We start from the raw sequence: 25,197 nt of genomic DNA on the forward strand, positions 1-25,197 counted from the left end.
GGGTGCCCCTCATCTCCCCCCGTCCTCGGCCCTGAGGGAAGCGGGGGGGTGAGGGGGGAGCGGGGGTGGCAGCCCGGGCCGCACCGCCGGGACCCCCAATGCTTCCCTCCCCCCTCCCCAACCCTTTACGCTCTTGGCTCAGGAAGCCGGGATGGAAGGAAAAAGAGGTAGAAAGACAAAAAGATGAGATGAAAGGTGGATTCTTTGGTAGAGGTGGTGTTTCGGGGGGAGGGGGGGGGAAACGGAGTGGCACATGAGCAGCTGCTTGTTCTTTTCAGGTATGGCAAGAAGATGTGAAATGCACGCTATGATAAAACTGAGCGAAAGGGAGAGCAGTTCACCCAGATCTGTACCATTTCTGGACAAAAAGGCACCTCATGAGGCCTTATTCACAGGCAAAATCTTCACCCAGGTAAAGACCGCTGGAAAAAAAGCCCATCACAGTAGCAACCAAAGGGAATAGCAGATTAAAAACTATGTAATCTGGTATAAACAATAAAGATAAGTAGCATGTTACAGCACAAGCACCTTCAAAGTTAACAAAAGGTTAAGCAAAAAAAAAAGCCTGTTCTAACCTCCGGTAATTATTTTGGGTATAAAGACAGAAAACTGAAAGTAACACACAGGATAAGGTTTTTGTACTTCTCGTCCCCTTGCTCCCACTCAAGTACAACAGAGCTTTTTCAGAAAAGTTTTTTTCAGGGTAGAAAGTCTTTCCAGGTAGCATCTGGCCTCTTGTCTGTGAAAATCCATATTTTTGGAATTGTGACAGTGGTGAAATGTTCAAGAGAAAATTAGAGTTTAACCAATTAGAGGATTAATAATTTAGACTCAAATCCTAATTCTTGATGTACTATTTTTTTTTTTAAAGTTACTTATTTACATGTTATAGCAGCAATGGAATATCAGGATTAAAGAAGTTTGTCTAATTCTAGTCTTTTGTGAAAAATTAGTTACTGTGATATCCCAAAAACCTTCACAGACATAATATGCAGCTTTTCAAAAAGTTTTTAAACATAACTGAAACAGGAAAGTAAGTTCAACTGTGAAAAGGAATGCAATGGAAATAGGCTGGATGTAGGTGTAGACAGCCTCCAGCTTTTTCACTGAAAGGTTCAAAGACTTAATAATCTCAGGATTATTTTCAGGAACACTGGGACACCAAGCACAAACTACTGATGGACTTCCACGACTGGAAGCAGAGGGGGAAAACAACAAAAAAATTAATTTTATCTTCATACACATGCAGACCATCTTTTAGCCAGTCAACACACTAGCAGAAAGCCAACATTCATTTATTCATACACACCTTAATAAAACAATGCTGGTTTCTGTTATCCACAATTCTTTGTTGCATGAGGGCATTTGACCTCTATGACCTGAAAAACTTTTAGGGTTTTGCTGTACTATCCAGTTAAAGGATAATCACCAGATTAGGAGAAATTTTTTAAAAAAAACCCAAAAGTACTTGTGTACAGTGAAGACTGACATCTAGATTACAGCAAATTTAAGTAAATAATGGGGAAAGTTAACTCATCTCCTTTAAATTAATCACTGCAAGTGTATTCTCCTAGCTTCACCTCATGTGAAGCATGGAGAGCACCCATTATGGGATCTTAATATTAAACTAACACGGTCGTTCTCACCTCATACTATTCTATTAAATGGAAATTTTGGTAAAGTTAGCCAAGCAAACGTGTGCCTTCCTCGATGCTGCCCCTTCATAGGGTGAGAATCAGAGTTTGGTAGAGGTGCTAAGGATTTTGAATGCCATGGAGGAGATGGACATACCTGCTTTTCAAAGTTCCTTTTCTACATCGTCTGTTTTGTGCTAGTAATGAAGGGATAATAGTATTTTGTCTCTGGAAAGATTCTTTTAGCCAAAAAAGTGTGCCTAGAAGGTACATCAATACTTCAATCTCAAAAAGAAGCAATAAATGAAGTTATAGAAGCAACAGTTATATACGAGAAAAAAATCAGTGGCTATACAGATCAAGTAAAATAATCTGAACATGACACCAAATATTAATAACTACCGAATCAAATCACTTAATTATTTATAAGTAAAATTTTTGTTAAAACATTTATTGTCTGTAGAAACAAAATTTACATTGATTTTATATAAACTATGTTAAACATACATATAAACATACCTACATCTTAATATATACTTATGAATGAGACTTTTAGATATGGGATAACATTGTCAAAAGCACCGTTGTGGACTCCAAAGCCTACAGACTTAAAATGCGTTTGCACTTAACTCCATCTTCAGTAGTTTAGAAATGTCATTTCTTATCCACACTTAGAAATAACTACATTAAAGGTTTCTAATATGGTGTTTGCATGTGTACATAAATGTGCACATACAGACTGTAGATGGTCCTTATGAAACTACAGTATAAATAAGGTCATTAATGTATTTCTTAGAACTGGACATTAGTCCACACCCTCATTCAATTGGGGGGAAACAAAAAATCCTGCTATTCTTAAAACAAAACAATGAGGCTTTTTTTTTTTTATTTCCATTAAGAGTGTACTCAAACAACAACTGTTTCCACCCTGTCTCTTCCCTCAACAATAAAGACATAAGAGAACGCAGTCACGAAATAAAAGCCATCTACTACATTATTTACAGAAAATGAAATATTAAAAAGACATGAGATTTAGACTGCTTAGAAGAAAACTGTATTAAAGTGGCAGGCAGCACTGAGCTATTAAACCACATGGCTAAATACCTACTCAAAAAACCCTCCAACAACAAAAACCGTCAGGTATGGAAGGAAGGGGCAGGTGTTATGACATCAGTTTTCTCTGACCTTAACACTGAAAATTTATGCTCACCAAGCTTGAAACAGAACACACTTAAATGTTCATCACTGTCCTTAAGGTCTATTAAGAAGTCAAGTGTTACAAGTAGGCTTTCAAAGACCTTGAAATGGCTTTTATTGTTGGTTTTTCTTTTTTTTTCCTTCGTAAGGAGGCTGAAGAACCTCCTATCTTCAAATCCTGCAGCAGCGGAATGAAGTCTGTCAAGGGCCAGAGTTATGTGCAGAAACATCTTTTTTTTTTTTTTTCTCCTCCTCAAGATTCATTAGGATGCAAGTCTGAAGTTTTTCTTTTAGAGAGCTCTCCCGTAGAGAAATTTGCAGATGGCTGTTCAGATGCTTAAAGAAAGGCAAGAGGCATGTTTCTACACAGCATGGGAAGAGATCCCTTCAGAAAGCAAGGAAATTAAAGATCTCCCTCAATATACAGTCTTCTAAGGTGAATACTGAGAAATCAAGTCTCTCTTTGCTATAATCTTTAATCATCTTCTCCGAGCAACTCTTACTATCCATTTCCAAGACACGGCAGAAAATGACTTTCCAATGCATAACAAGCAAGTTGAGAACCCTGCCTTTTTAATGCCACAAAAGCGTAATCTTGGGTTTGTTTTTTTTGTTTTTAAAGCAACTAAGTTCATATAAAGAAAATTCAGCATTTCACCCTGAGGCCCTGGGAGAGAAGCAGCAGGTAAACACGTATCACAACTGGAGATCAGCTGAATTTACTCCCATCCTCTGCTATCAGTTACCTGAGTTGAGAGTTACATCCAGGTCTCGAGACCACCTAAATCCATCAGGTAAGGTGATTTTAAACATGTAAGCAATTATTGGAGTTAAGACAGGCTTGTAGAAGCCCTGCAATATGTTGCTTCTTACTAGCCCCAGAATTTCGTTAACCTCGTGAACTCAATCATCACAAAGTTTAAAATGAGGATTCTAACTAATCTACGTAGACATTAAATGGATCAGCAATATAAATGCTAACTTCACAACAACTTATTATTTCAGACACATATAAGGAAGACTCTAGTCATATTAAATCCATTGCATTTTGGATAGCAATTAAAAAAACAATTTTACATGTGAACAATTGAGAATGACATAAGCATTTAACAGTCATTTCAAGTCAACCAAAAGAAAGGCAATTCACATTTATATTTTCAAAGTGTAAAATAGAAAGCTCGAAAGCTCTTAGACAATCACATTTTTAACTTGCCCTTCCAATGCAAATGCAGTGACAGACTTTACTAATACAAGAAATGCTCTTTTCCTTCTGAGGCTTTACACACGTATTTAAAGTAAGTGGTTATTTTAACAACTGTTATGAGTCCATGCTCTCATTAGAAACAATGCAATAATCAGGATATTACTTAAGTCTTTGTACAGGTGTTTTCCACAATGCAGTCACAATACAGAAAGGCACCAAGTTATTCAAGTTATTCAAGACCTTTCTTCTACTTAAGACTTTTTCTTGTGCCTTCACAACCCAATCAGTAACTTCAATACATTGTTCTCAACAAAACATTATATTCCAGTACAACAGAACTTTCCTGTGCTAGAAGAATAAATAAGCTGATTTGTGTATGAGTATATAGACACAAGTCTCTGTAATTCACAAAGAGAAATATACACAGCAATGTCTCACACCAGGTAACAGAGTAGATGGTGCTAGCACCTAAGCCAGTCACAGAATTGAATTTCTGTATGAATTTTATAAAATATAGGGAGTTTTACCATGACAAAATCCTAAATTAGTAAAGTTATCAGTAAAGAATGTGATCTGAGCAAATGTATCACCTTTAATAAAAGCTAAAGCAACTGAAACAATGACTACATTTCATCATACGACATTCAGCTTGAGACCAAGGTTGGGCAAGGGGGAGGAAAATAATGATTAAAAAAAAAAAAAAAAAAATCGGTCAGTAAACATGCTAAAAATACCATGTTCGTAATATGTTGCTCACAACTGTAGAAATACAAAACAAACAAAGCTAAACTGTTAAAGTAGAAAACAAATTAAGAGATACCTAGTCATGCACAGGTAAAATAAGAAAGCACAAAACCAGAGGAACCAGTCAGACTTTCAACCCAGTAAAGCAGCATTTAACTGACTGAAGTCTGGCTACTTCAGCATTACTTCCAAACAGCGTTAGCAAGACTGCCACGTCAGAAGTTTCTTCACGTATCCACTTTTCCCATTTGCTCAACAACGAGTTCTCTTCAGGCTTTAATAAGAACACTGCAGGAAGCTTACAGAAACAGTAGTATCCTGTTGAATAAGACAATATAGCTTCAGTAGTTTGTCCTATGTCATATACGGTTTTACTTCTTAGGTGTTTTACAGTGCTTTAGCACATTCAGTAGCAGTGCGAGTAGCTTGTGGGCTGGAGGATAAGCCTGCCCTCATCTGCAGCACTCGCCTGCCAGCTGCCTGCTCAGCTCCAGCTACTCCACATTCGCTTTGGGTCGACTCACTTAACCTGTTGTTTCAATTCCTCATTTTCATCTCCTAAACTTACACAGGATGATTTCGCCAGATTCATCACCAAAACATAAGTAAACATTTTCCTGTGTGTAGAAAGTTGCCTGCCTCTATTTGACCAAAGAATTTCTTTCCTTTAGCTTCCCATTCTGTGTGTGCCTGTCAATGTTACCGAAAAACTAGCTGAATCTTGGGTTTTAGAAACAAACCATCTGGTGTCATTGTGGAACGACCATAACATCAATGAATGTGGCACACTTTCTGCCTGCTTATTCTCTATGAACATTAAGCAGTGCGCTCCATGAACTGAAGATTTTAAGTAACACTATTTTAGCTGTTCTGAGCCATACCTATACTTTCAAATAGTCTCTCTACTGCAGGCATTGTCGAAAAAACATCACAAAAAAGAATGCAGAAATCACATCTTGACTTCCCACCCAAAAAACAGATTTCCTTTTCTCTGAACATACTCTACCCAGTATAAGAATTCTGATCTACTGTCCACAACAGAGACCGGCCTGCATTCTGTATGGCTAACGCTGTCTTGGAAATGATGGAAATACATTAGCCTGCATACACTGTGGATATGGAGAATAACTTAATTCTCAAATAAGAACATCTCTGAAAACCACTTGCTAGGCATCTTTAATTTACTGGCAATAAAAAGTCCAACAAACCTGTAATACGTACACACATCCCTATGGTATATTAAGGCAAGGCTATGATCAGGAAATAAACACAGCATTGTTTATAGCTGCTTATAAAACATGTCTGGCTATTTGAGTTTTGCACACAGCGTAACAATATTGCAGTATGGTAAAGTTCAGAGAATTACTGGGATTTTGAACAAAATTACAAGCTATCTGCATTAAAGCAGTTTCAATTATGAACAGCTTTGTTAGAAGACATGCTTATAAAAACTTACTTTTTTTGTTTTTCTTGTAATTAAACACTTCAGGCCCCAATTTCAGAATCCAGGAAATCACCAAGTCATTTATGACGAAAAAGATTAGCGAACACGTGGCTTGGTCAAGAATGTCATACACCAAAATATAATGAGACAGAATAATTTTGAATACAGACCAACTAATCCTCTAACAAACCCAAGCATGCTTTCAGTGCAGTTATAAGCTACTGCTACAGTACATTACATACCTGCCTGTTACCATTCATTTTAATCAAATACTGAAAGTTGTCCCAACATTCTAACAATTTACAAATGTATATACACATCAGAAACCCCAAGTATATTATTCAACTAAAATAAAGTAATACAAATACGGTTTTACGGAAATGAACATGAACAGGAGGTGTAAAAATCTATTGCACAACCTAAAAGGTCATTACTTGGAAAATCCTGAGCTAATGTGCTATTACCAAACAATTCAGGCACTTTTTTTTTTTCCTTTTTTTTTATTACATAAGCAATAAACTTCCAACATATAAACCTCCGGATATAACAACTCAAGTTCCATCTGTAACATCATGCTTAGAGAAAAGGTATTCAATAAATAAGACTCCCTTCAATGACTTCTTTACTTGAGACTGGTATGTAAAAGGAACTAAAGGTACATACTACAATGTTTCAGTTGAATACTGTACTTCAAAAGCAATTATTAAAACTGTAAAAAAGTTCTGCAGCATTCCACTACTGAAAAATAAAGTTTTTTTTTTTAATCAAGAAAGTTACAGGGTTAGTTCCTTTATCCTATTTTAAGTCTTGACAACGTTGTCCAAAAATGAACAGATGCTCCCTTTGCTGTATTAGCTGTTTCAACTTCAGGATCACACCTCAGTTCAGGTTTCTGTTGCAATATTTAAATTTCCCTAAAGAGAGAAAAAAAAAAATCGTTACTGTCACGTTGTAACAGTGGAAAAAAGCCTCCCAACCTTCCTAAGCACTGTATTATTATAGTATGTAACATACAAGATTCTTTCAATTATGGATTGAAACAGCACAACTGTAAAGCTGATACCTCAAAGGATGCGTGTGCATAATTACTTCAAAAGGGTGAAATAAAGACGTTCAGACTAGTTTAACAAACCTCAAGGACAAGTTTAATCCTTACAATAGGCAACATATGGGAAATGCTAGAATCTGAAGAACAGTTTTGGTTTTTAAGAATTAGCCAACCAGCAATCAGTATGCTGTTAAGAAAACAGCTGTCATAGTTACTCTTCAGGATTTATTTTACTTTAACTCAGAGGATACTCCAGTCCTTCATAGAGCCAAAAAAAATTAATCAATATTCAGATCTTATTATGCTTCTCTAATTCAAATCATGATCTCCAGCAGCCAGACTGTGTTCAGCATGCTTTATAGGTCCCAGACAAGAACCTTAATATGCACTTATAGAAGCGCATTGGAAATTGAGAAAAAGCTCACTACAACAAAATGATGGCACTTCTATGCCCATTTTACAAGGTCACATTTTTTGGAATAAATCCTTCTCCATCTATTTTCCAATAATTCCTATTCAATTTAGCTTTCAGAGATCATACATCTCAGAGTCTATGCAAATGCATAGTCTATGCAAAAATAAGGCATTCACTTGTGTACTTCAGCAACAAAGTGACCAGTTTACTCAAGGGTATGGTTCTTGGTTTTTTTCATCTGGGGTTTTTGTGTTTTGGTGGGGTTTTGTGTTTTGCTTCCCTTCCCCCACCCCCCGGCTGTAAACTTGAGGGTTTTTTGAGAATAGCTCTAAGAACCTATGCTTCTGTGCTCTAAGAACTGAACTCTAATCCCACTACAAATGCTTATGCAAGTGTGTTTACTTGTAGCTAGGTGGACACAGAATTACAAAACAAACAAGAATTCGCATAGGAACACAGGACTGCAAGGGGCTGTGTAGGTCATCTAATCCTATTCTCTGATGTCATGAGTAACCTTATGCTACTTTGATCATACTTGATCAATTCTAAGAAAGGGTTTAGAATGTTTTAACTACTGATCCGAACAAAAGCTGCAACATTTTACATGGTTCACAAGTTCTTCTGCAGTTCAAGATTATTGCTGTCCCTTGCACACCATCAAAAGGTATCATAAAACAGATATGCCCAATTATTTCAGCTTGATCTTATGAAACCATTTTACACAGTCAATATATAGTACAGAACGCTTTATTCAGAACAGCACTCCAGTGTGTACTTTAAAGCACATGATTAATTTAAGGTATCATAAACAAAAAGGACAAACACACAGATGCAGTAAAAAAAATTAATACCCTTCACACTGATTTAAAACCATAACCTACCATAATATATTTTTTTTTTTTTAAAAGAAGGCCACTTCCCCTTCCTATCAATAGGAAGAGAGATCAACTGAGTTCAAGGAGAGAACACTGAAACAGAGGCAACTGCAGAATCTCAGAGGCCACCTCTGATCTGCAATTACCCAAAGTATGTTTCAGCAAGTTTCTATGGAATACACATGGAAGAAATAGGAGTCCGGAATCACGTTTGCCTGTAAAGTACAAAGAGCCAATATTCCAGAAAATCCCATCCAAGTTATTCCATGGGTATTTAAAAATTGGAATGGATCATAAGAATATTCATATTTTATAAATGACTTAGTGAAAAATAAGTTAAGCCAACTTACCTTTTCTTTCCTCAAAAATCCATCTCTGAATTTATTAGTGGTAAATCCCCTTACACCAACAGAACGTAACCGCTGGTACTTAGCCTGAATATATAAACCCTTCTGTACTAAGCCTGATTTATAATGGGATTGCAAACGGCCATCCACAAAGTTGCTCTGTAAGGGTAGGGGGAGGGAGGGAAAAAAGAAAATATGTAAAATGAGGGCATCAAAACTCAATAGTTTATATTTAGTTATACACATGTACAGCTTATAGTACTGGACAACAGAAGCGTGCATTTGCAAGTGCAGAGTCTCTTCCCTCATTTCCAATTTAATAATTTCCCCATAATAATTCCAATTTAATAATTTCTCAGACCACTAGACACCACATGGCCCAAAGAACTGCCGTATTGTACTTTTAAAAAGATCTGAAATTACCTTCCTCATAGAAAAAAAGTAAATGTATTGTACATTTAAACACTTTTTTAAACCTTAATGAAAGTAAACTTTTTTGTTGATGCTGCTGGTTTAAGACAACACCTCACTATTGCTAACAAATTCAGCGGTCAGGCCTGCAGTGGGCAAACATGGCAAGTCAAAAAGTCATACTAAACAGAAGTCAGTGTATATGGGTTTTTTTCTCCTATAGTTTTAAGATCTTACGATCTGAACATACATTCATTGCTCTATGTCTTGGTCACCTCCAGACTGGAATACTGTAACCCAACCTAGTGTGGGACCAGGAGCAGAGGCCACAGAGATAACAAAAGCTGTACAGGTGAACAGCATTATAAATACACAGAAAGAATATAGCAAGATCAATGCTGGCCACAGTAGTTAAGGTTATAAAAGATGGTTTTCATTCCTAAGCACTTGGACCTCCAACAAAATAGGCAGTAAGAAAAACCCTGTTTATCATAATTTCTCATAGTTTTTCAGTACTGCCATTTTATGTTTTCCAACGTGGTCTCTTTAGAAAGCATTCCTGTATATATTCATCCTTTAAATGTAAAGGTTTCCCCTCCCCTAAATTTAAACAAACAATGGCTTCCCAGCCAAAAAGACGAAACATCCTGACCATATAAAATTCTTTTATAAACACCTTTAAAGGGTAGGAAAGAACAAAACATATCACAGAAATAGACCTTCTTGAGCATGACCCAATTACTTTGATGAAATCAGTCTCCTTTTGACAGAGTAAGGATCACTTCAAGAAAAAACAAGCACATGCTCTGAGGTTGCAGTAAGTTTGGTACCAGTTTTTCCACTGTGTTTTCCACTGCATGGCTGGTGAACAGCTAAGAAAGGACTGTACAGAACTAAGGTTTCTTTATGCAAATGCAGAGGGTTTGTGATTTCCCAAATCATTTCACCCACATGCTAAGTAGAAGATAACTGAGAAGCTGGCCCCATCAGCCCCCCAGGGTTACTCTTACAGTGCTTTGTAGGCAGAGGACACTTCCAGAAGGCTATTAAATGCTAAGCCTGTTCCTGAAAAGTATCAGAGTCCAGGCACAATACAACAAAGTGCAAGTAAATTCTCTAAGTAGGCATATGTCTGTCATAGGGAAGACTGAAGGGCACAGTTACAAGTTCCCATTTCCCCCACAGCTGCTGTGATTTTTCTGCTTTGACTGAAGTAGCTAGAAAGGATGAGGCCTCAGTGGTCTGCCACCGCATTTGCATGACAATAAGCAAAGCAGCAGACCAAATAAGAGAGGGGGAAAAGGCACAAGATATCAAAAGTGAGATTACACACACTTGAAAAGTGTGAACTCAAGTATCTACGTGTTCTGTAAGTGAGGAGGGAGGGGAGCAGCAGTATTATTAATGTAGAACAGAATCAGCTGTAGACCAAATGAACAGATTATATATACATTTGGTATGTAGACACTGCAGTCACACATAGCTTAGAGCAAAGTGAAGTAATCTAATTTGTGTTAAAAACATCACTAACATCTGGTCTAGAACAAGAAAAAAAAATCTGCTAAATGACGTCTATTATGACTATTTTACAAATAATATTAATGACAATGCCTGTGAACCAATGCAATGGTACCTCCAATGGTACTCCAAAATAAGTCTATATGAGAAATATATGCCACTGCACTGGGTCTGGCTGGGATGCAGCTAGTTTCTTCACAGCTGGTGCCACGTTTTGGATTTGTGACTAAAACAGCACTGGTAACTCCCCAATGTTTTGGGCATTGCTGAGCTCTACCCACACAGCAGCAAGGCCTTCTCATCTTCCCCTACTCAGCAAGTAGGACACGAGTGGGCAAGAAGATGGGAGGGGAGGCAGCCAGGACAGCTGACACAAGCTGAGGAAAGAGCTATTCCACACCATATAATCTCCAAAACTGGCTCAGCAACAGAAACTGGGAGGATGGGGCTTTGGAGGAAGGTAGCCATTGCTTGGGGACCAGCTGGGCATCAGTCAGCTTCTGGAAGGTGGTGACCAACTGCCACTGCATCTTTTCTTTCTTCCTCTTTCCTTCACTTAAACTGTCTTTATCTCAACCCATGAGTTTTCTCACTTTTGCTCTCCATATTCTCTCCCCCATCCTGCTGGGGGAGGAGGGGAGCTGAGGGGACAGTGGGCAAGCAGCTGTGTGGTACTTAGCTGCTGGCTGGGGGTTACCCCACCACAGCCACAAATACACTGAACGGTGTTAAACTATGAATGAAATTAAGTTCTAAAGATTACCATGCATGCATCCACTTGAAGGTTGGCTTAGCAATTCATTGCAAAACATCATTACAAGAAAGACCTTTTAAATTTTATAAGATTTCTCCAGAACTTTTATAAAACTGCTGTTAAAAAATACCTTATTTTTTTTCCAAAAAGTTAAAAAAACCCCACATATGGTCTTGCAGTATGTTAATAAGAAAAAAAAAAAAGATTTATTTAGTGTATGTTAAGTTAAAATGCCCCCATTTTATATACCAAGAAGCGTGGTGGGCTTTGGACTTTTATCAGGGGGGAGGGGGCACAGAACGGCAGGAATGGGATTATGTGCATGTATGGGTTTTTCAGTAGTTTTATTTTATTTCTTTGTACATTTGGGTTTCGGGGTTTTTTTTAATTATTCAGTCAAGGAAGTCTGCTGAGTATAGAATATAATCAAATCACCTTCTAAGCAGGTTTCAGCAACAGCACGGGAAGGAAAACCCCTCTATGTTACGCAGGGGGAATGTAAAAAAAGTTGACAAAATTAAGTCAAATCAGCACTGCTGTTTCCATGGCAGTATTAAATGTGTTATACACATATGCAAACTGCAATACAAGTACATATGCTATTTTCCCTACAAATATTGAAGCACCATGAGACAGATCATTGGAAACAGCAATACTCAGGCAACATTCATATATATGTACGATGACAACTGAAGTGGACACTTTCAAGCTTGCGTTATTTCCAGAAGAGTAGGCAGATGTAAATGAAGGCAGCCTTCCATTTCCTTTTTATTACATCATATACCAACACTGCCTCAATGACATGGCAGCCAGGGCTAAAGATCCCCCATCCCCTATAGGTTGATAATATAAAAGGGATACCAATTAAGAGGCTATGAGGTCCTTACATGTTAAAATAGTTATATCAGGCTGACACAAACTAGGAAAGTTTTTTTTTTCTTTTTCTTCCTTTCAGCAGAATGACATTAGCATTTGTTGCTGCTGTTAGCTTAGCTATCTAACAGTCTCAGAATAGCAAAGCACACCTAAATGGGAGAGCCTGAACCAAACACCAAACAAAAAATTCCACACCTATACTGCCCCCCTTTCAAAACATCACCCAAAAATGCCAGGTACTTAACTTAGCCATCAAAACTTTACTTCAGCTTCACTCTACAAAACAAGAAAGATAATTACCTACTCTGTGTGTTATTTTACTCTTGAGAACACACCTGTTAAATAAATAGGGGTAATTTTAAGATAGAAAATGAGTGTAAGGTGTTCTCGATTTGATTAATACTTTTCTAATATAAAGAGCTTTAACTGGACCCATGCATAGCATGCCAGTGTCAGCAGAAAAGTTAAAAAGTGGTTTTTGTTTTTCTGCTGAACACACGATATATTTTACAATCAAAAGGCATTAGAAAGCCACTGCACTACCTCAGGAAGCACAGTTGCCAACCCCTTTACCATCTTGAGGCCCTGAAAATAAAGCTTCAAGATGTTAAATTTTTTATTTTTTTTTTTTTTAAATGCACAGATAGCTGTATGCAGGGTATACACAAGAGATTAGTTCCCCAGAAATCATTATACAAAAGGGTTAATAAAATAACAGTAATACAATTTTGAAAGCAATACAATTAATTTCTCCCAGTCTTGGGAAATAGTTCAGGCTTCCGCATGCATCAGGTAAAGGAAAGTAAGCTGACCAAGTCTGTTTTTTGGATAGATGAGTTTTCATTGTCCAATTTCTACAACTGTCATTCTCAACTTCACAGTTAATTTATTTCACCTGCATGGATACGATACTGTACAACCCTGCTCAATCCACTGCCAGCCCTCTTACCTACTAAAACCTAAGACTTCCATTATTTCAATGGAAAAAATCGGGCCACGATGACACTATTTTTCATGGCACTTAATACCTTAAAAAAACGTGTCTCCTGTTACTGAACTCAGTAGGACTGAATAATCATAACGTACATCTGGCAAAAGCTGATCTGTACCTTAAAGTGTCTTCTGACGGGTCCTGCATTTTCAAGGTGTCCTCTAATGCGTCTCTGAGGGTAAGTATCACTTGGTTTTGAAGAATAGTAAGAATTCTAATAGGAAAACAGGAAAACATTAACTTATTGTTACTAAATTATTCAAGAAAATATACAAAATTTCCAGTTTATACTAACAACTACTGCAACTCTTTCAATCTCCTAGCGTTTGAGACAAGGAGACTGTTGGAAGGAACCAGAGTGACAGGAGCGTAGGGCCTGGAGTCCAGGCTGGCTGAAGTGATAGCAGAGCCCATAAAAACAGATGATACAGACCATCCTACCAGAATATCATCTTCTTGGAGAGATCTCAGCAGGTAACAACCCAATTAAGATTCTCCACCCCTGCCCCCCGGAGAACAGATGCCTCAATTTGCATGCAGCAAGTGTAGCAGACAGGCTGCTATAGCAGTCATCCCTTGAGTTAGGAACAAGGACAACAAGATTAGTACTCTGGACATCCCTGGTTAGCATATGGTCATCACAGATTAGCACATTTTAGAGGAGAAGACACACATACTGTTACTATACACACCACCGCAGTAACCAGACAACAAACGTATAGCACATTATGTTGGTCCTCAGAAGATTCTACTTTTAACTCTGTATCACAAAAGCATTTTGAAGATGGCTTGCTTGCCACGAACACATGTGATTTCAAAAGCCATTGGTAGACAAGTAGTACTGAAATTATTGTGTATCACACTGACCAGCTGCAGTCAAACAGCCATGGTTTGCATAAAATAGAGCACTCCCTCCAGCACTGTCCTACCTTGGTATTTTGGCCTTTTTCCAACTTTTCTTATAACAGCTACTTTAACAGGATGCAAACAGCTACAATATTATTCTTTTCCATCATTGCATACAGTTGGAAATATTTACAGAATGGACTTCCTAATGAACTCTTAGCAATCAAATTATTTCTTTTTTTTTTTATGGTCCACTCTTGTATAATCACAAAAGTGTTCCAATGCTGTTGAACTCAGTTCTTTCAAAGGAAATTTTAACAGCTTCAAATACGTTTCAAGAAGAGCCTAACAAGAGGACTCACATGAAATATTTCATATATACTGACATAAAACAATAAATAAAAACGCATGCTTTGTTGTTTACAAAATTTCTGTTCTTGAACCAAATGTTGCCAGTTGCAGAAACACTTTAGGATACGCTTTCCTACACTGCTATGAATTTGAAGGTGAAGCACAACAGAACACTGTTAGAATCCAAGTTATCTTTTAACTGGGATTTAAGCTAGCTTATTATTATTATTTTGAGAATATATTATTGCCTACAAGTCAATTATTTAACTTCTTAAAATGCCTTGACAAAAGGCGATTCAGCAGAGAACAAAAAGAGAGGAAGAAAGACTTTAAGAAGTGAGATTGAAGTAGTCAAAATGGCTTTTCCAAGAAAAAAGGCATGGAAAATTAAATACACAGGTGGAAAAGCATGTCTGGAACTTCCCAGCTCCCTTCTTGTTCTAAGAATATGAAGATACTTCATGAAATCAAATTAACTCCCTCCATACAACACGTAATTAAATCAGGAAGCTCCCTGTTGAAGTACACTCCTCTTAAAGCTGAGAATTCAGAAAGATGAAAAAAAAAAATTCAAGAAAATTTCCTGTTAGAATAAAAAAAGAAACCTTTGGGAAGTAAAAGAAAGCTTGTCTCAACTAACTGTGGATACATCCCTCCCCATCTTCACCTCCCTCAAGATTCAAATACATTCATGGAAACAAAACCATTAGAACTGCTTCATCCACAGATACAGCAATCTACTCTTCAAGAGTTTCCTAAACCGTAGGCTTTAAATGAAAAAAAGAAAAATAATGGGGAAGTATAAATAGATACTTGTTCTGATCTTTTATCCTTCAGCTATGCTCTTTTTGTCAGTGGGATATAAGACTAGATGGACATTTCATACAATCAGGGCTAGATAGACCTGCTAGATGCACCTTCAAGGCACAAATTCTTCTCAACTTTTCAAGCTCAAGCTACAATCACTGAACATTAATACACGAGACACTCCCATTTACTGGCCTGCTGTAGCAAATGCTCATAGCTTGCACTGTGGAGTTCATATTGGTTAATCATGGCTTACCAAAAGTATCAATTACCATTTCCATGTTTAATTTTAACCCAAATGACTAATATTGTCACCTTAACAAGACAGCAAAAAGAGGTGGTAATATCACATTTTGATAGTTTACCGTAAGAGCATTTTAATATGATCAACACATTATCTGTTTCCACATTAGGCAACGTCCTAGAATCAGATATGATCTACTGGTGAGGCTTTCAGTTTACAAGCATCCATCTTTTACTGATGCTGATACACACAGCTCCTTAAGCAACAGGAATAAAAACCACAATGGAATTTTACTAACAAAGATCAAAACGTGCAAATATTTATCCAATCTTTTTTATTTTTAATCCTGTGTTGTAATTTAAGATGCTGCAGTGGTTTTTCCTGTCAAATACTCTTTTATTAAAGTTATTTTTGCCATGTTTTCTGAGCCTTGGCACTGTTATACTTGTTGTTTGAAACCTGGCGCTCTGATGTAATTTTCTCTCAGTATTTACCTATAAACTAGAGCAAACAAACATTAGAGGAGTGTTGAAGGTTAGAGTTTTTGGGTTGGATTTCCAGGGGTTTGCTTTTAATATTACAGATGGAACTCTCCTAAAATGTGGTCAGATGTCTATTACATACTTTTTTGTGTGTTTTCCCATACTTGTACAATTTTGCTGATACACTGTGCTATTGCTACATCACTTCTGCAGCATAAACCAGCTTCCCACAAGAACTGGAGAGTTCTGCTTGGACTGTGAAACCAGTGAACCTGTGAAACTGAACCAGTACCTACCCACGAATCTATAAGACTGAGCAAAACCACAGAAAACTACATCACTTCTGCAGCATAAACCAGCTTCCCACAAGAACTGGAGAGTTCTGCTTGGACTGTGAAACCAGTGAACCTGTGAAACTGAACCAATACCTACCCACAAGGAGTAGGGAGCCAGACTCTTTTCAGTGGTTCCCACCGAGAGGACGAGGGGCAACGGGCACAAGTTGGAACATAAGAGGTTCCACTCAAATATGAGGAGAAACTTCTTCACGGTGAGGGTGACGGAACCCTGGAACAGGCTGCCCAGGGAGGTTGTGGAGTCCCCTTCTTTGGAGATTTTCAAAACCCGCCTGGATGCAGTCCTGAGTAACATGCTCTAGCTCTAGGCAATCCTGCTTCAGCAGGGGAGTTGGACTAGATGATCTCTATGGTCCCTTCCAACTCTAGAAATTCAGTGAAAATTCAGTGAAATCTATAAGACTGAGCAAAACCACAGAAAATTACTTTCTTATTCAACAACTATTATTTTAGCTCTTGCTTACATTTCAAACTCTTGCTCATTTTTTCCATGTATTGCAGTACCCCAGTAATACACCCTCCATTTTAGGATGTTTCCTATTTTAAAAAGGTGTGGTCCACCCAGCATCGATGTTCTGGTGACCCATCAAACCACTGAAATCCAATGCATTGTTCCCTGAATGCTGCCTTTTAGTTGTGGTCTTTACACTTTTCAAGGTGCCAGGCAGCGTTCACACTTTAAACATACTGTTGCAATACAAGACTCTCTGAACAGCAAATTCCAAATGTTTGCACTCTTGCAGAAAGTGGCTACAAATGGCTTTTACCTTAATCCATTTTTGTTTTTCTAAGGCTGCTTTCAACTCTACTAACACTACACTTCCAAACAAAGTAGTAGCGAATACAGTCACACAGCTCTGAATTTATTACAGAAAACCTACTCAAGACAGAAATTATCCATGTGGCTGATATTACAGTTGGCTGCTTGGATGCCACTTCGCTTGACTCCCACAACAAATACTCAAGCAGTGCCAGCAGCTCACAGACATGGAGATCAGCTCTGAACTACAGCCCACCAGGAGCAGCTCTTCTCCTATCACACCCAGTCCTGAAGATCTCCTTCAAGGAAAGCCATTTTGAGCACCATGCATTCTCACACAACGTGTCTATGTGTCATGGGAAGTGCTACGCAATTGGAGCTAGCTTATTCAGCTGAATTATTTGCACTGCCTCAGATAGGAGTTAGCTGTATTACTGATCTTTTCTGCCCAGGAAAAGATTACCCTTTTTCTGCATTACTTTACATATTGAGCATTAGACATACTAGATAAACAGGAAAACAGACAAGGGGAGCAGAATAAGAATCAAAAGGCAAGAAGAGAAACACAAAAACAGAAGAGGAGATGCAATTAAGAAGTGCCAATTAATGTACTGCAGACACATTTGCAAGATGTCTTTAAGCCCAGTTTGTAAGCATTGATTCATTTTTACTGACAAATGTGGATGGCAAATTTTTCCCACTTGTCTGCAAACCAGCTCCTGCATGGATGACTTCATGAAGAGTCATTCCTTCCTTAGGACGCCTTGCCTTTGTAATACCCATGCTTTCACAGCTGCTGCTGTTCTGAATGGATAACTTCTCACTGCAGTGCAGAACTTCCTAAAAACTGCACGCTTGCAGTACGCTATTACAGAATCACAGAACGATATGGGGTTGGAAGGGACCTCTGGAGATCATCTAGTCCAACCTCCCTGCCAAAGCTGGTCCACCTAGTAGAGCAGGTTGCACAGGAACGTGTCCAAGTGGGTTCTGAATGTCTACGGAGATGGAGACTCCACCACCTCCCTGAGCAGCCTGTTCCAGTGCTCTGTCACCTCAAAGTAAAGAAGTTTTTCCTGCATGTTTAGATGGAACTTCCTACATTCAAGTTTGTGCCTGTTACCTCTTGTCCTGTCACTGCTGTACCCTCTCCAGCAGTTCCCTGTCCTTCTTGATCTGGTGAGTCCAGAACTGGACCCAGTGCTCCAGATGCAGCCTCATCAGGGCAGAGTAGAGATATTAGATATCAAAACACAATCTTCAGCGCACCTAAGAACAGCTCAGTTTCTATTTCAAACTAACTCCCTTTTTATTTGCAATAATTATATTACTTAATGAGCAATTACTGCTTGGTTTTGGGTACTTCAATCTTAATCTTGAGTAAGTAATATGTTTTAGCCTTAAAAACTTGTGTTCTTTTACACTGAAAGATGCACTGTTACATCTGCAAGGCAGCTACATTTCACTGACAGTCAGAACTTTGACTAAATAAAAGCTGGTTTTGGTGGACATCAGAAAAGTTTCATGGTCTTTTGGAACCCTGTCCGTAGGGCATTAATTACAATTTATAAAGAATGAGAATTTACATTAATCTCCTCCTTATTTTGCACCCACTGGGGAGGGGGGGGTGAAAGGTTTTAGAATTATGTTGCACACATTAATAAAGCTTTACTGGTCTCACCAGTTCTCCAGTTAAACGAGTACAAACACTTGGAAATAAGACTACACTTATTTAGAAGGAATATTCCAAAAGAGACAAATTTATTTCTACTGAACCTAATATAACTGTCTTCCCCATTTCAGTATTAAAGTACATCACAGAAAGACAACCTAAGAAAGAGTAAGTGCCCAAACTAGCTTTGATAAACACAATATCAAAACAGATAAACTATTCCATTGCATAATATTCTATCCTCAGGAACATTATTTCAGACATTTCTAATTATTTCTGTGATTTGTTCCTTATTTTTGTTTTTAGAATAGGAGCTTTCCAGAACTTTTATCATAATGAGGATAAGCACTGTTTTAGTAACAATGCCACATACACAAAACAAAATTCAGACCTTCCCTTCCAACCACTGACAGCTAGAATGCAGGGGTATATTCTTTTTCTCAAACTGTTCCACCTCCACTTCAGGTTTCCTGTTTAATAACAAGGCCTTCTAAATTATAGTTTAGGTAGTACATCAGTAAGTGGAAGAAATAGAATATTAGGTACAAATTTCTTTTACAAAGCTACAAGCAATGCGAGCTTTTATTTCATAAACCCCCTTAATCAATTAATTTCAGTAAGTCATTTGGAATGTAAAATTTAGTTCAAAAATCTTAGTTTGACCTGTTCCTGCTATTCAATAGAGAACTAGAGTTCACCAGTTTATTTCCAGACTAGCTGAAAAAAATGTTTTGATTTCATCTAACATACTGATCTAAAGTAGCTTTCTGAAAAAAATAAATCCCTGGTCAGCTCGCTGCTAGGTTATAAAAAACAGTAGCAAAGTTGTTACAGAGTACTGCACAGGCATAGAAAAGCAAATTTATTTGTTTTTGTATCAGCATTTGGTCATAAAAGTGGCTTTAGCTCACTTGTGCTAATCTATGCTTCAACAAATCTGAGAAAGCATAGCAGCAGAAGTGTGAAATTATGAGCACTTTTATTGTTGAGCAAGGCCTGAAGATAATAAAGCCTCACTTGATATTTAAAAGGACAAGATTTTACAGATTGTCTACGCTGATGTAAATTTAACAATGCAGCAAAAAATTAATTAGAAACATAAGAACAACAAATGCAGAAGCTACTAGTTCTACGTTTAGACTTACCAGGTGAGGTTTCCCAATAAATTTTCTGAAAGGTGGCTTAATAAACCTCATAGGCTTTGGGAAGCCATCAAGTTGAGAGTTTTGTAATTTTGAAATATTGCAGCTTTGATGGTTCCTGATGTGTATGTGAGAGAGAGGGAGAGAGAGATCAATTAAAATCTAAGGTCATAACGTATCAAAACTCTACATTTCAAATTACCTAAGTCTAGCATCTGTATCACTTAGAAGTGCAAAGTAATGTTTTTTAAATAGGTTTTTTTTCTAGGACATTCGACAAATTACAAGTCCTCTGACTAAACTCAAGCTCGAGTTGCACAGAATTATGTAGTAAGCTGTATTTTCTTATGCAATGCCAAATTAACAGAGATACTCTGCCCCCTTGAAATGCTCACCACGCAAATCAATTCTCCCTGGCTCACCCCCGCCAGGGCTGCATGGCTGGTCGCTGCTGCCCTCTGCTGGTTGAAATGCTTTCTGCAGAAGGGCAGTTTTACACTGAATTCTCTTTAAAACTGCACAGAAACTTTCAATTTCATGAAATCTCAAATCTGACAGAAGCACAGATAAATAGCTAGATGCTCCAGTTTCATCCTCTGCAAGCAGGGCGTTGCTCTTTGGCTTGCTTGGGTTTTTTGGTTTGGTTGGTTGTTGGTGTTTTTTTTAAATGAGTGCATTGCTAATACAGATTTGTTCATAAACTTCTAAATAAAGTATATACCATGAAAAGTAAACACCAAAAGTCTAAATTCATAGTTCAGGAAACATAAAGAAACAGTTTTCATAGTTTCAACATAAATTACTAAGGCAAAAATAGAGGCACACTGGACTAGCTCATAAAAATTGCCAGCAATCTTAGATGCTAACAATTTAAAAAAAACCCTATTTCAGGAAAATTCTACCTATTGTTCATACCATTACTGCCCTCAGCCCACATTACATTGTCCACATTACTCTGACAGCCTAACCCTTCCTTGTGTTGAACTCCAGGATAGCCTCACTTCCTGGAGAAACTTGAGCTTCCTGCTTTGAGGGGCATACACAAAAGGTACACAAGACATTAACTGTGGAAGTGGCAAATAAAAGCTTTCCCAGATAATCAGGCCAGACATACACTAAAGACACAGGCCCAGGTACATAAGGTTATACAAAACAGTCCAATATATTTTTAATATATTTTTTCCCCTCCACTTGTCAGTGACAAAGTTTTTTTGTTTAAAGAATCTCAAATGCAAGAAGTATTTCTTCTGCAGCTTCACAAGTCAGTTTTCCCAAATGTCCACGTTGCCACTATTTGCCATTACAGACTGTAATTAAAATGAACAAACAGCAGCGTACTAAGACCTATCTGCAAATTATAACTACAATGTAGATACATTTCATTACACTCTAGCAAGTCTTTAATCAATATTTCTTCTAACACAAGTCAAGTCGTCTCTCTGTAATCAACCAACCTCATGACATCCAAAGTGAAAGAGTATGACTAAGGTTAGCAAACACCTTGAACAAACCTGTTGGTGGCATTCATAGCAGTAAAGCTATTAAAAAAGAAAAAAATCTAGCTTTTCTTGGCAAAATTCTCCAAGAATCAGAAAAATTCCAATTCTTTGTTGATATTCCACATGACGTTACAAAACAACCAGGGCAACACAACAATGTGTTCATCCTAGAACACTTTTATTAAACTACAAAATACCAAGATAATGGCACATCAAGGAGTTTAACAATAGTTAAGCATCTTTAGATTAATTTCTTCCTCTCTTCCCATTCAGTGCTACAGTTTAAGCTTGCTTTTCACTTTTTTCTCCACTGCAGCTTCACCTCTTTAAAGGCAACACTCCATTACAGAGTAGTTTGCAATCCATGTCAGTTGAATTTCAGCCCGAGTCAAACTTAGAAGGACAAACCATGGAAAAGAATCACAACACGACTGTAACTGTGGAAGAGTCAAAAAATGACTGTATTAGGGAACTACAGGCTTGGGCCAACAAGATTGCTGTTTGCTAATTACCTTGGAGTTACACCGTCTACATGAAACACTCTCTCATCTTCATTCTTCAATCTCTCTTTTCTCCTCCTTTCTATATCGTGCCGTAGATCGTTTGGATCTTCTAACACTCTCATAATGTTCTAGTTAAGAGAAAGGGTTAAAGACAAGGTAAAGTCAAGTTAAAAACTGAATACTATAACTACACACTGATGTGATTGTGTCCTTCAGGGCTTGCATCTCCTATATAACCCTGTTAACGTAGTTTAACTACCTGCATGTAGGACAGATGTAAATCAACCCAAGGATCCAAAGTCCAAAACAGTAACAAAAGGTAGTCCCAAACAATTATCCTTTCTTGAAGGATCTGCCTTTTTACAAGCACCCAAAGAAAAGTGAACAGAGCACTGGAATTCTGCATGGAGTTACCAAAGCAAAAATATTCACATGAATTCCAGTAAATCTTAAATTCTACTACTCTCAAGTTGAATCTCCACATACCTGTGCTACAGAAAAAAAAAGGTAACTAAAACACAAGTAAACACAGCTCGAAAGGGAAAGACAGAAAATATTATGTCCCTGAAAGGGATGAAAGCATGAGATAAAATAGCATTTTGAGGAATTATGTGGATGTTGGGCCATTCTAGCATTAGGATGGAAGAAAATTAAGGCTTTTTCGAATCTCAGAGGAAGAGTAAGAGTCACATGTCAATTACCTAGTTAGTATTTACGCTATTTAAAGGTAGCTAGGGGTTCTAGCAGCAGGAATAACCACACTCCAGCTACTCTGGAGAACACACCTGCATTTTACTCATCAGCAAACCCAGTATACTTGCATCGTTGTTGTATCAGTAAATATACTCAAATGTGCATTTCTTTCAAAATAATCAGAATTGGTGGTCTTCAAAGCATGAAAAGTGACTTACCAAGAGCAAGGGGAAGATGTTGTTTACACCTACATCATTTTAACTCACCATTTGCCAAAAAAGTTAAGGAATCAAGATACCTGGGGAGATTCAGATGGCATAGTTCGTTTGTTCTGAAGTTCTGCTAGAGACATGTCAATCCTCCTGGAAAACAAAAATGTTACATAAAAACAAGTGCCATCACTATAAATAGCAAAAGCATTATTGACCAACTGCAGAATTTTTTTTACAGACTGTGGGCAGGTAGAGTCAGTGAAAAAACACTTTATATTGTGGAAAGTCTACTGAAGATTAACAACCTTAATGCAAATAGCACATAAATTACCTGTGAATTTCTGGATCCAGGCGTATTTTAACTTCATTCATATTTGCAATAGGTTTATCCTGAATTTTTGAGAACCGTTCATGTAGGGTTATGTCAGAAGATGTAAAATAATTTGCTGTGAAGAGAGATTAAATACAAGAATGTTTACTTGTAGTATTTGAAACGCTGTTAGTATTGAAATAGTGGGAAATTGTATCTTTTAAAAGATTAATTCTTAAGGACATCAAGACAACTTCTGACACTAAGTTTCAAACTATTTCCACTTGCAGTTTAACATTCAGAAATGAGAGATTAGGCAAGCCCAATTTAGACATCCTTCTTATTTAAAAAGCTTAAGCTTAATAGAAAGTTAACTACCTGTTAGCTCTACCGTGGTAGTACTCAAATGACTACAATCTATAAAGCTCAACATTGAACATGATGCAGCAGTCTAACCACTAATCTGAAAAATTAAAGGAACTATGTACACCTAGGAAGTTGTGACTAAAGCAAAGCTCCTTTTTTCCTTCTCTTGTTCCCAAACAAGAAGGTTAGTCTTAACTACTATCAGAAAATCCTGTCAACCTTAACACTCCACAATAATGCCTCTCTTATGCACTGAGACCTTCTTACAATCATTCTCCACCCAACCACTCAAAATCCTCAACCTGTATTTTCCTTAAATCAATATAGAATTAAGCCAAAATATAAAAGAAGCCAAACGCAAACACCTGAGATTTACAAGAACAACATAACTAATTCATTAGATTTGGTTTTAATAATTACATAAACACATACATATACCCCAAATGTTACAGCCACCTTTAACTTGATGGATAATTGTGATTATTTCCTGAGTAAATTCTCTTGATGGGTCGTTTTCAACATTTTGTGTTACAGATTCCATGTGCTCAAACACCGGATGAAAATTTTCATTTTTCCTGCCAACAGCAACCAGATCATGTGACATCTGTCTTTCTGTAGTATGACTAGAAGCAGTCCTAGAATAAAAATTTGCAGATACTCACTTTAAAATTATTCTCTATCTCTGGAAAAACTTCAAATAGAGTAGAACAAAACAATAAATGAAGAAGTTTTTAGGAATAAATGTGATTAAACCACCATATCATTTTGTTCCTTTTTTTAATTAAAGAACTCATAAGGTCACGAGGAAGAAAATCTATAATAAAATACAAAGAGACTACTCTCTCAGGATTCCTTGTTTCAGTGAAGTATTAATACAGAATTTGTGAATTTTAAACTTAATTTATCTAGATTATCAAATAAACAGGCAAATGAAGATCTATTTCTTTAGTAGAATTCTGGAAGGCAACTATGTGTGTGTCTTTGTTTATAAGGTGCTACCAGACAATTTTCAAGAACAGTTCAGAGATGTAAAAATCTTTGGAAACTGCATCTTTGGAAACTGGATTATCGCTTGAGCCCAGTGAAACAGCTTTCCAGTGGCAGTGTGTGAACTTAAGAATGCGTTTAGCATCTTTCTGTCAAATTTTACTCATTCTAAATAAGTTTACGTCCCAAATGGTGGCATTGCTGCTTAAGAGTTATTTTGACAAGGAAGATAACACTTTAAAAATCCGGCTGTTCTTGTTGCAAGGAAAATGCCTGTCATTTGGAAAGATAAATTGAGGGCTCAAACAGCCCATGTAAAAGCTTTTAGGATAAAAACTCTGTTTACTGTGCACTCTACAAAGTGATTATGTGCCGCCCCATCCTGTATCTGAAGCACACAAGACTAGAATTTCATACAAAAAATTGGACCAGGAATAGCCTCTAGCAGGTGTCAGAAGTCATCTATTTGCCCCCAGTAAACTAGAAATAAATGCATGGAAGAGGGAATC

General features: G+C 37.4%; 1 protein-coding gene across 2 annotated transcripts in view; it reads right to left on the reverse strand.

Annotated features, from left to right (window-relative positions):
- Positions 1–3,048: 3,048 nt before the first annotated feature.
- Positions 3,049–25,197, reverse strand: part of LOC106898841 (chromosome unknown open reading frame, human CXorf23) — a 35,903-nt gene continuing 13,754 nt past the window's right edge. Inside the window, exons 5-13 of one of the 2 annotated variants that reach the window (XR_001413981.1) lie at positions 24,158–24,336; positions 23,357–23,471; positions 23,112–23,175; positions 22,130–22,248; positions 20,122–20,236; positions 13,577–13,672; positions 8,912–9,067; positions 6,236–7,137; positions 3,049–5,097 (exon numbers count right to left, since the gene is read on the reverse strand). Coding sequence is in view for 1 of the 2 variants with exons in the window: in XM_014960350.1 (XP_014815836.1) it covers positions 7,108–7,137; positions 8,912–9,067; positions 13,577–13,672; positions 20,122–20,236; positions 22,130–22,248; positions 23,112–23,175; positions 23,357–23,471; positions 24,158–24,336 (874 nt within the window). In the remaining variant the exon portion in view is untranslated. Of the gene's footprint in view, positions 7,138–8,911; positions 9,068–13,576; positions 13,673–20,121; positions 20,237–22,129; positions 22,249–23,111; positions 23,176–23,356; positions 23,472–24,157; positions 24,337–25,197 lie in introns of both variants that reach the window. The other variant, XM_014960350.1, reaches the window with a different exon arrangement.

This window comes from Calidris pugnax, unplaced genomic scaffold (assembly GCF_001431845.1).
Source record: "Calidris pugnax isolate Ruff unplaced genomic scaffold, ASM143184v1 scaffold188, whole genome shotgun sequence".
Classification (NCBI taxonomy): domain Eukaryota; kingdom Metazoa; phylum Chordata; class Aves; order Charadriiformes; family Scolopacidae; genus Calidris; species Calidris pugnax.